This window comes from Heloderma suspectum, chromosome 12 (genome assembly GCF_057233095.1).
Source record: "Heloderma suspectum isolate Gila_16-S chromosome 12, 16-S_ref, whole genome shotgun sequence".
Taxonomy (NCBI): domain Eukaryota; kingdom Metazoa; phylum Chordata; class Lepidosauria; order Squamata; family Helodermatidae; genus Heloderma; species Heloderma suspectum.
The window spans coordinates 18,938,253-18,952,259 of record NC_139469.1 but is presented as its reverse complement, the minus strand read 5'-3'; the positions used below and the strand labels follow the sequence as shown (position 1 = coordinate 18,952,259).

Here is a 14,007-nt window from a genome sequence, read left to right as displayed (position 1 = left end):
GATGGCCATGCCCCTTCCCTTGGCCCACCTCTTTCTATCCACCACTGGGATGCAGCCCCCAAGAGCTTCTTCAAAATTCAGTTTGGCCCTCTGGCTGAAAGAGGTTCAACACCCCTGCCTTAAATGGATACCTACTCAGATTCATGGGACCATGTAGCCTGGAAAGAAATCTCTCTTTCTCACCTTCAGGGTGAAGGGGAGCCCAAGGTGCTTGAGGTGACCTAAGGAATGGTTTACTTCTGCCGCAAGTTCAAAGGGTCCATACCATCCAAAGCCGGTGAAGACATCTGAGGTCACAGACACACTGTTGTTGTTATGCCGTCCTTGCAATGTGACACTGGCTTTGTTTTCTGAAATGGAACAAAAAGAATAAGTTTTCCAGATGCACGATTCATTATTGGGGATGTTGGAAAAATCTGTTTGGGGGTGGAGCTCAGCAAATTTTTGCTGGCGCAGCCCCCTGGCTTCCAGCTTGCTCATGCATGAGCTGTCCTGACTCGGTGTGCCATGAGATGGGCCAGCTCATGGATCTTTGGCATTTTTTATTTGCAAATATCGCGGCTGTGAATAGTGCAATTTGTGCAAAGTTGTGGGTGTAAATGGTCTACTTTGCACAATTTAGACCATTCATGCCTGCAGTTTTGCGCAAATAGTTCTATTTACGGCCTCGATTGTGTGCAAATTGTGATTTGCACCGATAAAAAAAAAAAAAACTGATAAAGTTCCCGGGTTTCATTTGGCTCACAAATACAAGCTGCGTTGGGGTCACCGCGGGGATCCATCGGGCCCCAAAAGGGCCAGATTTCCCCACAACGGAGATCCCTATCCATTATCCAAATCTCATCTGATCAGGAAAAGGTTTCTATTGATTCCTGAAGCTTTGTGTGACTATACTTGGTCATAAAGAAGAGGGACCACTAGTAAAAAAAAACCTGTTTGCTCCTGCTGCTGATCTCCAACTTGTTCCTGTAGGGAATACTGACTAGAGCAGGGGTGCAGAACCTCCAGCTCATGGGCCTAACCTGGCCTGTGTAGCACAACAATCCAGTCCGTACAGCCTTTTGGGGTTCCTTTAAGGGCAGGGTTTGGGTTCCAAACCCTGCCCCCTGGAGGAATTCCTCAGAGGGCAGCCATCTGAGATTGGAGATAACAGTGGGGATTTCCTTGCTGGCATGTGTTGGGATGCATGGATTTTGTAAGATCTGTTCCATCTACGTTTCACAGATTGTCAAGTCCCCTTCATTCTGTCATCTGCTCATTAGTAGAATTGGATTTTTCCAATTTCCCAAATTTGTGCAAATTTGCACTCGTACATATTCACAAATTCCCCCCCATGTGCAAATCCTCCCCCAAATGTGCATTTTCATGCATTAGCCTATGAAAGAAACGCACATTTTTGGCTGGTGTTTTATGTATTTTTCTACAACTAAAGTTGCATACATTTCTGAAATTTTTTTAAAAAACACCAACGTCCTCAAGTCCGTGGAATCCGTGTGACTCAGGAAAAGCCGGCCTGCTGCAGAATCTGTGGTTCAGATTCATACCAATCCAGAATCATTTGGTTCCCTTGCAATTTCTCCAACATCCATTGGCGTGTGTCGGGGAGGGAGGCACTGGGACTCAGCTGCTCTTCCCCTCATGGGCAAGTCCCGCCACCTCTCATCACTGCTGCTCTCTCTGATCTCAGATCAGAGAGAACAGCAGTGATGCGGGGTGGCTTGGATCTGGGCGCCTTTCTCCATGCTGGGAGGAGGCACAGTTCTGTGCCTTCTTCCAGCATGAAGAAAACAGAAACAAATAGAAATGTGGGGTGATGTCAGGGGTGGGCCTGATACCATCTGGCTCACAGTGGGCCTGGTAGGGGGCATTCTGCCCCTACCCATAAATTGTTCTACACCCCTGAACTAGAGCCTCTCCAGTTGACCTTAAGGGATGGATGGTCTTATACTCGGTTTTTCATTTAAAAAAATATGTATTGTTTGATTTATGTGCCCATGAGCTCCCCTTTCCTCCACCTCCCAAAAGTGATTTTAAATAAGCTAACCTCCTATTTAGGTAGAAGACAGAACCTAATACAGCAACAAAATATTGTAGCATGAAATGCTCCGTGTTCAGGATTCCAGTTATTCCCTCTCCCTTCCAGTTTTCCAGCCCCCGCCCCTCCAAACAGCATTCCTTGGCCACTGAGTATGCTCTGTCCCCATTGGGCTGTTTGGGACTATTTCCCCTGCATTAAGGTCTTCACCCCTCAAGGATATTTGTACTTTGGGACAATTCAGGGTTTCCTCCAAGCCCTGGGATACCTCCCTCCCATGTATGGATGGCACCATTTTGGCTACTTAAGCAATGACACTGACACCCTGAACACTCGAAGTAATGAGATGATATGTTTTGCATAGACTTCCAATGAATTATATAATTAAAAAAAATTGTTGCAGAATGGGATTTAAGTTCCTATATTTATTCCACTTATATCCTGCTTTTCCTCCAAAGGGCTCCAGGGAACGTACATAGTCCTTCTCCCCATTTTATCATCACAACAACCCTGCAAGGTTAGGCTAAGAGATACAGTTACTGGCCCACAGTCACCCAGGGAGCTTCATGGCTGAGTGAGGATACGAACCCAGGTCTTCCCAGTCCAATGCTCTACGTGCTACATGAACCCCATAGACCATACCTAGTTTCTGCAGGGAGAAGCTCAGATTGATCGCATTTGGGTAACTAGCTGTCGCCACAGCTGTATCATTGTGCAGACTGCAGCAGAAGATATCGTGTCGCTGGTCGGCATGGACAGGATCAGCAGTATATATAATCAGGGTTTGTCCACTCATAGCCTGCATCTGCCTCTCTTCAGGGACATTACTTTCAAAGGACATCATCACCTAAGAGACAGACGTGTGTTAGAAGCCATGTTCCCAAAGACATTCAAGAGCCAACTTTACTTTTGGAGCCTTGAGCATCAGGTCTTATGTTATGGTCTACACAGCACTATATAAACATCCTGCCTTTTGTAAAAACTTTGAGGTGGCTGATGAAAGTGGGGAAAAATACAGATGCAGTCAAAAAATACAGATGCAGTAAAAAAAATACAAAATGCAAATACAAAATTGCAGTAAAAATACAAATGCAGTAAAAATGCAGCAAAAATACAAATGCAGCAAAAATACAAATGCAGTGAAAAATACAAATGCAGTAAAAATGCAGTAAAAATACAAACGCAGTAAAAAAACCACAAAAATACAAAAACAAAAATGCAAATACAAAATTGCAGTAAAAATACAAATGCAGTAAAAAAGACAAATGCAGTGAAAAATACTAATGCAGTAAAATGCAGTAAAAATACAAACGCAGTAAAAAATACACATGAAGTAAAAATGCAGTAAAATACAAATGCAATAAAAAATACAAATGCAGCAAAAAAATACAAAAATACAAATAGAAAAAAGCAAATACAAAATTGCAGTAAAAATACAAATGAAGTAAAAATGCAGTAAAAAAAATACAAATGCAGTAAAAACAAAATACTGAACAATTACAAGGACAATAAACCAGAAGCGCAGAAGCTCTGGCCCACGGGCCCACAGAGGTCTTCCAGAGCCTTGTGCTTCATTAGCGGTCCCCACCCGCTCAGGCCTACAAACCCTGTTCCCTCCATAAGCCTCAACCCTAGCAGGGGCTTGGAGCACAAGTGGGGAGATGAATCCCCACTGTTACCTCCTATCTGTGAACAGCAGGGATTCCCTTGAGTGCTGCTTCCCCTCCCAACTGGGCACTCCGACGGAGGAGTGAAAGGGAGCGAGCAGGTGCAGCTTTGCTCACCCTGCATCCTCCCCAGTCAGCAGAGGTGCAGGGCCAGCAAAGCTGCAGCGGTGCCCGGTGGATCACAGTGCCTTGGGCGCTGTGGCTTTGCTGTGCGCAGGCCTTTCCTCTCCTGGAAAGCCCATGTGCAGCGAAGCCTGGCCCTCATCTGGCCAGGAAGCAAAAAGGAAGGACATCTTCACACGGCGCACAGTTAAACTATGGAATTTGCTACTGCAAGACGTAGTGATGGCCATCAGTTTGGGTGACTTTAAAAAGGGGTTAGACAAATTCCTGGAGGAGAAGGCTATCAATGGCCACTAGTCCTGCTTTCTCCAGCATCAGGGGCAGTACGCTTATGTACACCAGTTGCTGGGGAACATGGGCAGGAGGGTGCTGTCGCACTCATGTCTTGCTTGCGGGTTTCCCACAGGCAGCTGGTTGGCCACTGTGTGAAGAGAATGCTGGACCAGATGGACTCTGGGTCTGACCCAGCAGGGCTCTTCTTATGCTCTCATGATGTCAGGTGGCTGTGCCTACAGCCACCGATGGCAGGGGGCACAACCATGCCCTCTGATGGCACAGGCATGGCAACACCTACCAGACACCATACAGCCCACAGAGGTCTGGGTTGGGGGTCACCTGCCCCCCCCTTCAAAATGGTTCTGCACCCCTGCAATACAGCCAAAATGCTATTGTCTATTTACCCAGCAGGGTAATAGAACTCCCTGCAGAGGATGGCGAGGTTCGCTTCCTCTCCGCTGTCCTTCCGTCTGCAGGGAAAGACCTTTTAATTTCAAGGCAGTCTTTGGCATGACAGTGGGCCTCTGTTGGGCTGGATGCTGTTTTTATTTTCTTATTGTTGTGTTTTTAATTGTGTTTTAATGCATTTGTTTTCTTATTGTTTTAATCAAGTTCTATTTATGATGGTAAGCCGCCTCAAGTGCCATTTGCCATTAGAAAGGTGGGGTACAAATCAAATAAATACATTTTAGACATAAACGACTGCAGCAATGATCTCTCTCACACACCTGCATGGCTTCTGGGATGTCGGATTGTAGCAGCCATGACCATTTATGGTGCATGTCCCCGGATAAGTCCATTCTCCCTCCAGCCTTTTGCATTCGTCCTCTAAGAATGATCCAGCACGAACCATACTGCAACGTCAGCGTTAGGTTCTTGACATTCAGCAGCACAGCGGTAGCCTGTGTGTGACAGTACAAATGTTTATTATTGACTTTTGATTGATTGACTGATTATATTTATAATCTGCCCAATGACCAGTGTTCTCTGGGTGGATTACTAACAGTTAAAAGAAGAAAATGCCACACAAACAGTTACACGTATTTTATTTAGTTATTTATTTAAAACGTTTGTATCCCACCCTATATCATTAAGGTCTCAGGGCAGTGTACAGATAGAATCAATTCAAACAGTATAAAATAAAAAATATGAAACACAATACAAACATTTAAAAGCGTGAAATACAATACAAAACAACAAACAGCACAGGAATAGATAAAACATGCAGCTGTGTTTATCCTAGGGATGTTAGAGAATTCCGCCATGGACTCCAATGAGGCCGGATTCTTTAGAATCCGCCCCTCCGGAGTCCATGGAGGAACGGAGCAGTCCCCCCTGCCACCCCGTGAAATTTTCCCAGGACAGACCCTACCTGGCTTCGGCCGGTCCGGTCCATCCGCTGCCCCAGTCTGTGGCTGCGAATGGCTGACCCAGTCTGCGGCCGCCATTTTCCTCCCTGCATTAGCTGTGATAGGCTACGTAAATATTTACGTAGCCTATCACCGCAAAAAGCAGGGATGCAAATGGCGTCTGCTACACCATTTGCATTGCTACTCTTTGCCTTGATAGGCTACGTAAATATATATGTAGCCTATCACAGGTAACGCAGAGACGCAAATGGCGGCTGCTACGCCAGACGCCATTTGTGGCTGCAGCCCAGCAGCAGATGGAAGGTGGTGGCTCTGCGGACTTGCCGTGGAGTGGAGCTGGCCAGGGAGGATTCCAGGGGGAGGGACGGATCACCTCTCCCACCAGTGGACGCCCCCACCCAGAATGGGGTAAGTAATCTGCCCATCCCTAGTTTATCCATAGCCTTCTCTGCTATGGCACCCCAGTTGTGGAATGCCCTCCCCTTGGAGGCCCGATAGGTGCATACATTGGTTTCATTCCGATGCCAAGTAAAGACATAGGTTTTCACCAAAGCCTTTGAGGGCTAAATGCTTTCCCTAAAGTAGCACACTATTTAAACTGTTTTATTGCTTCAGATTGAATTGGTATAAGCTTGTTTAATGGTTTAATATGTTTTTAGCTGTTCAAATTATTTAGGGCACAATCTTATGGCCGCTAGTCAGTGGCTAGATGGCTGTAGGATTGGTCAGTTTCTGGGATCCAACCTCGGAGCCCACTATCTGAGCTCAGTTCCTGGAGAACTGCCTCCCCACTCCCTCCCCCGCTGCCTCGTAGGTGGCGCGGATCATCCCCGGGCTCCCTGCTTGGAAGATCAGGGGCAGTCCTGGGGGGTCAGGGAGTGCATAAGTACTGGCATGATGCTTCCTATGTATTGTCCAGCCTCCCCTCCCCACACTCCGACATCCCATGGCTAGACAGCCAAAATCAGCTGTCTAGCCACGAATGCAGGGCGGCTGCAGCATAGAGGGGATGATCCCCTCTGTGTGTCAGGGTGGACACTGAGCCCATAGAACCTCAGAGCAGTTCTGATTCTGAGGAGGAACAGCCGTCCGTGGGAGAGGAGCGCGCTCTTCCCTCCCGGGCCCTGCAGCTGGCAGAGATTCCTCCTGCCAGCATTCCAGACATAGATAGCAGTCCTGGGAGTGAAAGAGTGCGGGAGGAGGGCTGGCTGGATGCTCGACGCAGACGCAGAGAGCGACAAGCTATGGAGGGCGTGGAAAGGAGGCGTAGCGCCCGTTTGGCATGCAAGCAACGGTCCCAAGGACCCAAGGGAAAAGGGGAGGCACTCTCCCTAGCCCATAAGTTCAGGGTCTGCAAGTGATTCTCGTTCAAACGGGGACCAACTGTTTCTAACCCGGGGCATAGATTACTCCGCTGTTCATAGCTTAGATGCTGGTGATAGAGTTATTAAGTTGTAAAAGGAATAAAGCCTTGAAAAAAATCCTTTGTCTGTGTCTGGAGTTGGCTACTGGAGTAGACTGAAAGATGCCGGCTAGGGCCTCCTGACACTGTGCTCCTCCTGCTGTTCATTGGATAGGCAGATGCCTCCAGGTTCAGAGGCGGCCGCCACTCCACGTAGGATTGCACCCTTATTGTTTTATGCTGTTTAAACTGATTTTATCTGTACACCGCCCTGAGATCTTAATGATACAGGGCGGGATACAAATGAAATAAATAAATACATACATACATATGTACAGACATACATACATACATGCCACAAACCATTTCTAGTACTTTTCATCTCCACCAGGAGCAGTATTTTGTAAAGCGAATGGGTCTTAATTGCCCATCCAAGACCAAGCCACTCCAAAATACTCGGCATTACAACAGGGGACAATATATTGTTGCTGGGAAAATTCATTTCCCCTCAGCTGCTGTGAGGATTGCAGCTAAGCCCAGAGGGAACACGGAAGTCTGAGCGAGGTGGCAGAGGACATCAGCATCCCTGCTAATATACATGTGCCTGTGCTGTGTCCCTGAGAGCCCTGGATCCACAAGACACTGATCCTGGGCATTTCTACACCAGCCTAAAATCCTGCATTTAAAACGGGGCTTTCTGCTTCCATTTTAAATGCAGGATCACAACCACTCCCTTTTTCATGTGCTTCCTTCCCCCCCTTCCCTTTTCCCCATATCTGTGTCTTTCATTATCTTTCATTGATCTCAATCCTCTTCTTGCCGCTTTTCCTCTTTTCACAGACGGAACTCAAGAGGAACACAACGGGGTAATTTGATAGCTCATGATCTGTGATCTATTTAAAAACGGAATAAAGGTCATTTAGTGCAGGAGATGGCTGGGATGATCACTGCGTCATGTAAAGAAGCCACAAACATCCGTGAAGGAGCAATCTCAATCGCAGGATAAAAGCTCTGTGTGAAGGAGCCCCCTGAAGGACCATGTATATAAATAAAACGCATACCTGCAGCTCAATCCTGTCTTGTATCCACAGTGCCTGCAAACTCTCTAAATTATGTGCAAGCTTGTAGTCAAGAGAGACGTGATCCGACTTCTGTGTAAAGCTCAGTTCCTCTGTGATCTGTGTTGTTTTTTGTGAGGTGAGAAAGAAATATTAATTTGAGTTGTGTGGCTTGAACAAAGCGCATTCTTGAAACGCGAAGTCAGCTCGAAGGGAAAACATTTCCATATTGTAAGGGAAGGAGGTTTGAATTGCCTACAGACAACAGGTCAATGTTCATCAGAGGGAGAGAGATTGGGGTGGAAACCTCCTCTGGAATCAACTCTCTCATTTTAAAAATGGGAACGTTATGAAGTAGTCAGAAAATCTATACAAACGGTACACGTGACACATGTAAAGTTTAAACTGAAAGGGAATTGCAAGATAGGCATATGTGGGGAGTGTCAGACTAGGATGGGAATAATGAATAAGTGGATCCTTTTTGTATAATGAAATGTTATTTTATTTGGAAATAAAGTTAACAAAATAAAGGCAACAAAAAGAATAGTATACATAATAATGAATCAAAATCACTAAGGGCATAATTCTATGCACATGTAGACAGAAAGAAGTCCTACAACTCCCAGCATGCTGGGAGTTGTAGGACTTCTTTCTGTCTTCATGTGCATAGGATTGCATCCTAAAACACACACAAAGGAATTCACTAATTATAAACCTTAGCCTATAATTGATATGCTTATGGAACATCTACAGTAAAAAAAAAATCCTAAGTAGGAGCTTAATACCTAAGGAAAGTAAAAATACAAGTTATACCACATATGGAAGGAGCATGTGCAAATGGATGTCATTTTGTGAAAACATATAGGCAAGTGCACTTGGCTGCAATTTTATTCAGAGTATGAAGAGCTTCACCCTAGGAAATAAATGGAAACTATAGTGCCGTAATATCATTCTTCGAGTTAGGATTCCTAGCTCACTGCACTTGGATCCTGCAACAAAATGTTGCAGTGTGGAATGTTCCTGTTCAGGATTCCTGACACTACATTCCATTCCCCCTTCCCCACCCAGTTTTCCAGCATACTGTCCCCCTAACAGACAGACAGCATTCTGTGGCCACATTGGGGGATTTTTCCCTAAATATTTTTTTGTATTTTTGCAAACTTTGGGGCTCCCACAAGCCTGCCAATATCTCTGTCCTATGCCATTTTCCAGCACCATTTTCCCTCCATAACCAATGACACTCACAGCCTGAACGTCAGAAAGAGAAGGAATATCTTGATCTAGCCAGAGATTTGTTTTTAATCCAGGAAGGATGCTGTCAAGAAGTCATGAATAATAAAGTTGGCTTAGGGAGTGGGTAGGAAAAAATGGACATGTAAGGAAAAAATGGACAAATTAGGAAAAATATGATTTGGGCAAAAATAATCAACTATTATATCTTATAATACTTTTAAGTCTTTATTTTTGCCCACATTATTATCTGATCAAGAATTGATCTAAGTATTTGCTTTTCCTATAATTTATAGGAACAATAAATAGTTCATTGAAATAGTTCATTGAAGAGCAACAGCAAGATGAGGCAGAAGTGGGAAATGCTGAGGTGAAGAAAAATGGAGTAGAGGATACTCCATGGAAAAGGGTGACAGTTAGGAGAAGAAGAACTAGATGCCACTCTGCACCAGTGGAAGCAGTGGAGTTGTGGAACTGATTCCAGGTACTTGCGGATGAGACTGGAGGACAGCCTGCAGAGGAAGAATCACAGGGGAACCTACATGAGAGTGAGCAAGAGGCTGAAGGTCAGTCAAACAGAGGCAATGAAGCCCAGGCCTACAACAAGAAGAGTGGTAGTAGTGGGAGACTCCTTGCTGCGTGGGGTCGAGACCCAAGTATGTCGCGAAGACCCGTGGACTCGCCACGTATGTTGTCTCCCAGGAGGATGGATTAGAGACGTGACTGAAAGGTTGCCTGCACTCATTAAGCCCACTGACAGGTACCCCTTTCTTCTCATCCATGTGGGAACAAATGATACCACCAAGCGGAGCTATGAAGAGATCACGTCAGACTTTGAAGCTTTGGGAAGGAAACTCAAGAACTTTGGGGCCCAGATAGTTTTCTCATCCATCCTTCCAGTAGTTAGAAGAGGGATAGAAAGGGAACGAAAAATACTCCGGGTGAATGACTGGCTATGAAGGTGGTGCCGACGAGAGAGATTTGGATTCTGGGACCACGGGCTATACTTCCTGGAAGATGGGCTGTTGGCAAGGGACGGATTGCACCTCACAAAGGATGGGAAGAATGCATTTGGCCACAGCATGAAGAACTTCATCAGGAGGGCTTTAAACTGAATCCTATGGGGAAGGGAGATGTAATGTTGGGGGTAACAATGGACGTAGGAGCATGCACTGCAACGGAGACAACAGCTCTGATAGTACCCAATAATACTCTTCAGACACATGTAGGAAGAAAGCCAGACTATGAAGCACATGGTCTTCGATGTCTATATACTAATGCCCAGAGTATGGGAAACAAACAAAATGAACTTGAACTCTTAATACGGGAGGGAAATTATGACTTGATAGGTATAACTGAGACTTGGTGGGATGACTCTCATGACTGGAATACAGCAATTGAAGGATATAACTTGTTCAAAAAGAACAGGAGGAACAGAAAGGGGGTGGGGCCATGTTGTACTTGAGTTCTTGGTTCAAAGGGAAGCAAAAGCCGAATGTAGCCAAACGCGTACCCTGGATTTTAGGAAAGCTGATTTTAATAAACTCAGAACAATGATAAGTAAGGTCCCATGGCAAGCGATGCTAACGAGAAAAGGAGTACAAGATGGGTGGGAGCTTTTAAAAAAGGAAATTCTCAGGGCACAATTACAAACAATACCAACAAGAAGAAAAGGTGGAAGACAACAGAAGAAGCCAATGTGGCTTCACAAAAAGCTTAGGGATGACCTGAAAACAAAAAAGGACACATACAGGAAGTGGAAAGATGGCCAAGTAACAAAGGAAGAGTACAGGCAGGTAGCACAGAATTGCAGGGATGGTGTCAGGGAGGCTAACGCTGAGAATGAGCTGAGGTTAGTGAGGGATGCTAAAAACAACAAAAAGGCTTTCTTCAGCTACGTGCATAGTAAAAGGCAGAGGAAAGAAATGGTTGTTCAGCTATTAAATAAGGATGGCAAAATGATTACAGATGACAAAGAAAAGGCAGAGGTGCTCAATTCCTACTTTGGCTCAGTCTTCTCCCAAAACAGGGTCTATGACCCCGCTGGCAAAGGCGAAGTACAGGCTGAAGGGGCCAGCCTAATTAATTTGCAGCTTGAGATCGATAGGCATACAGTCTAGGAACACCTCATTACTTTGAATGAGTTCAAATCTCCAGGGCCAGATGACCTGCATCCTAGAGTAATAAAGGAACTGGCAGAAGAACCCTCAGAACCGCTGTCTATTCTCTTTGAGAAATCATGGAGGACGGAGGAAGTGCCAGATGACTGGAGGAGGGCTAAAGTTGTCCCTATCTTCAAAAAGGGTAAAAAGGAGGAACCTGGGAACTACAGACCAGTCAGTCTGACGTCAATCCCTGGGAAAATTCTGGAGCAGATGATAAAGCAATCCATTTGGAAGCACCTTGAAAACAATGCAGTGATTACTTGAAGCCAACATGGATTTGTCAAGAACAAGTCCTGCCAGACGAATCTGATCTCATTTTTTGATCAAGTCACCTCCCTTGTGGACCGTGGGAATGCTGTAGACATCATATACCTCGACTTCAGCAAAGCTTTCGACAAAGTGCCCCATGATGTCCTGATGAGCAAACTAGCTCAAAGTGGGCTAGATGAAACAACGATCCAGTGGATCCACAGTTGGCTACAGAATTGGACTCAAAGAGTGTTTATCAATGGTACCTTCTCAAACTGGGGAGAGGTAACGAGTGGGGTACCGCAGGGCTCAGTCTTGGGCCCAGTGCTCTTCAACATTTTTATTAATGACTTGGAGGAGGAGGTGCAGGGAATGCTGATCAAATTTGCAGATGACACAAAATTGGGTGGGATAGCTAATCCTTTGGAAGACAGAAACAAAATTCAAAGTGATCTGGATAGACTGGAGCGCTGGGCAGAAAACAAAAGAATGACAGTTAATAGGGATAAATGCCAAGTTCTGCACCTAGGAAAAAGAAACCAAAGGCACAGTTACAAGATGGGGGATACGTGGCTCAAGCAACGCTACAAGCAAGAAGGATCTTGGAATTGTTGTCGATCACAAGCTGAATATGAGCCAACAATGTGATGTGGCTGCAAAAAAGGCAAATGCTACTTTGGGCTGCATTAATAGAAGCATAGCTTCCAAATCCCAGGTAGTACTAGTTACCCTCTACTCAGCACTGGTTAGGCCTCATCTGGAGTACTGTGTCCAGTTCTGGGCACCACACTTTAAGAAGGATGCAGACAAACTGGAGAGGGTTCAGAGGAGGGCAACAAAGATGATCAGGGGACTGGAAACAAAGCCCTATGAAGAGAGACTGAAAGAACTGGGCATGTTTAGCCTTGAGAATAGATGACTGAGGGGAGATATGATAGCGCTCTTCAAGTACTTTAAAGGTTGTCACAGAGAGGAAGGCCAGGATCTCTTCTTGATCATCCCAGAGTGCAGGGCACGGAATAATGGGCTCAAGATACAGGAAGCCAGATTCCAGCTGAACATCAGGAGAAACTTCCTGACTGTTAGAGCAATACGACAATGGAACCAATTACCTAGGGAGGTGGTGGGCTCTCCCACACTGGAGGCGCTCAAGACGAGGCTGGACAGCCATCTGTCAGGGATGCTCTGACCTGGATTCCTGCATTGAGCAGGGGGTTGGACTCGATGGCCTTGTAGGCCCCTTCCAACCCTACTATTCTATGATTCTATGATTCAGTTCTCGATCAGGTAATAGTTGATATACATTAATATCAAGCCATAACTTTGTTAAAAATAAGCCTCATTATGTTTAAGATACAAATTTATTTAGTTAGGGTGCAATCCTATGCCTGTTTAGACAGAAAAAGTCTCACAACTCCCAGCATGCCCCAGCCAGCCATGATTGCAGCCTAAATTACTTTGAAATGTAGTTTCTATATACTGTTGATCCATTACTGTTATTTAGAAGTGCTGTGAGCTCCTTTGGGCACAAAATCATCATGGAAAAGCAGCATAATAATGAAATGATGGTAAGAAGGAGAGGGTAAAGAGGAGATGTGGTTACCTGTTTTCCATCCACACTGAACTGAAGCAACCTTTTATGAATGGCACCATCCTTTTCTAAAATTAAATCTACTACTGTCCTTGCAGGAATGCCAAGAAAGATGGCTCCTTTGATATTATGGGCTAGCAACACATGCAACTCTTGTCTGATCTGTGAGAAATGAGATCAAAAGATGTCAAGTGAGGAGCGTCAGAAAATGCCCATTAGCTTGCAGCAGGGTTGGCCTTCCAGCTGTTCTTGGACTCCAACTCTCATCAGCCAAAGGTCAGAGATGTTGGTAATTATAGCCCAATAACACCTGGAGAGCCAGAGTCATAGTCCAATAACATCTGGAAAGCCAGAGGTTCTACACACCTGGCTCACATTCTAGGGTGAGGGACTGCTGACAGTACAAAACTAAGTAAGATCTGAAACAAAATGTTGTTGCGTAAGAACATTATTTATTTATTTAGTATATTTCTAATCCACTCAATAACTAACGTTCTCTGGGCAGATTACAACCAGTGAGAAAACTAAATTGCCATTTTAAAACCCAGTTAAAAATATACAAATATTTAAAAGAATAAAGTACAATCTAATGCAAAACAAGAAACAGAACAGGAGTCGATAGAACAGCCATAATGACCTAGAACTACATCTCTGAAATGCCTGGGAGAAAAGAAGGTTCTTTGTCTGGCACTGAAAAGAACAACGTAGGCGCCAGGTGAAACTCTTTGGGGAGTTTATTCCATGAGTGAGGTGCCACCACTGAGAAGGCCCTCTCTCTTGAAGCCACCTGCCCAGCTTCCTTTGTTGGGGGCACCTGGAAGAGGGTCTCTGAAGATGACCT

General features: G+C 45.1%; 1 protein-coding gene across 1 annotated transcript in view; it reads right to left on the bottom strand.

Annotated features, from left to right (window-relative positions):
* APOLTP (apolipoprotein lipid transfer particle homolog) overlaps positions 1-14,007 on the bottom strand; it is an 80,492-nt gene that overhangs the window by 45,956 nt on the left and 20,529 nt on the right. The window contains exon 10 of the mRNA XM_084819204.1: positions 13,179-13,328. Coding sequence (XP_084675330.1) covers positions 13,179-13,328 — 150 coding nt within the window. The remainder of the gene's footprint in view (positions 1-13,178; positions 13,329-14,007) is intronic.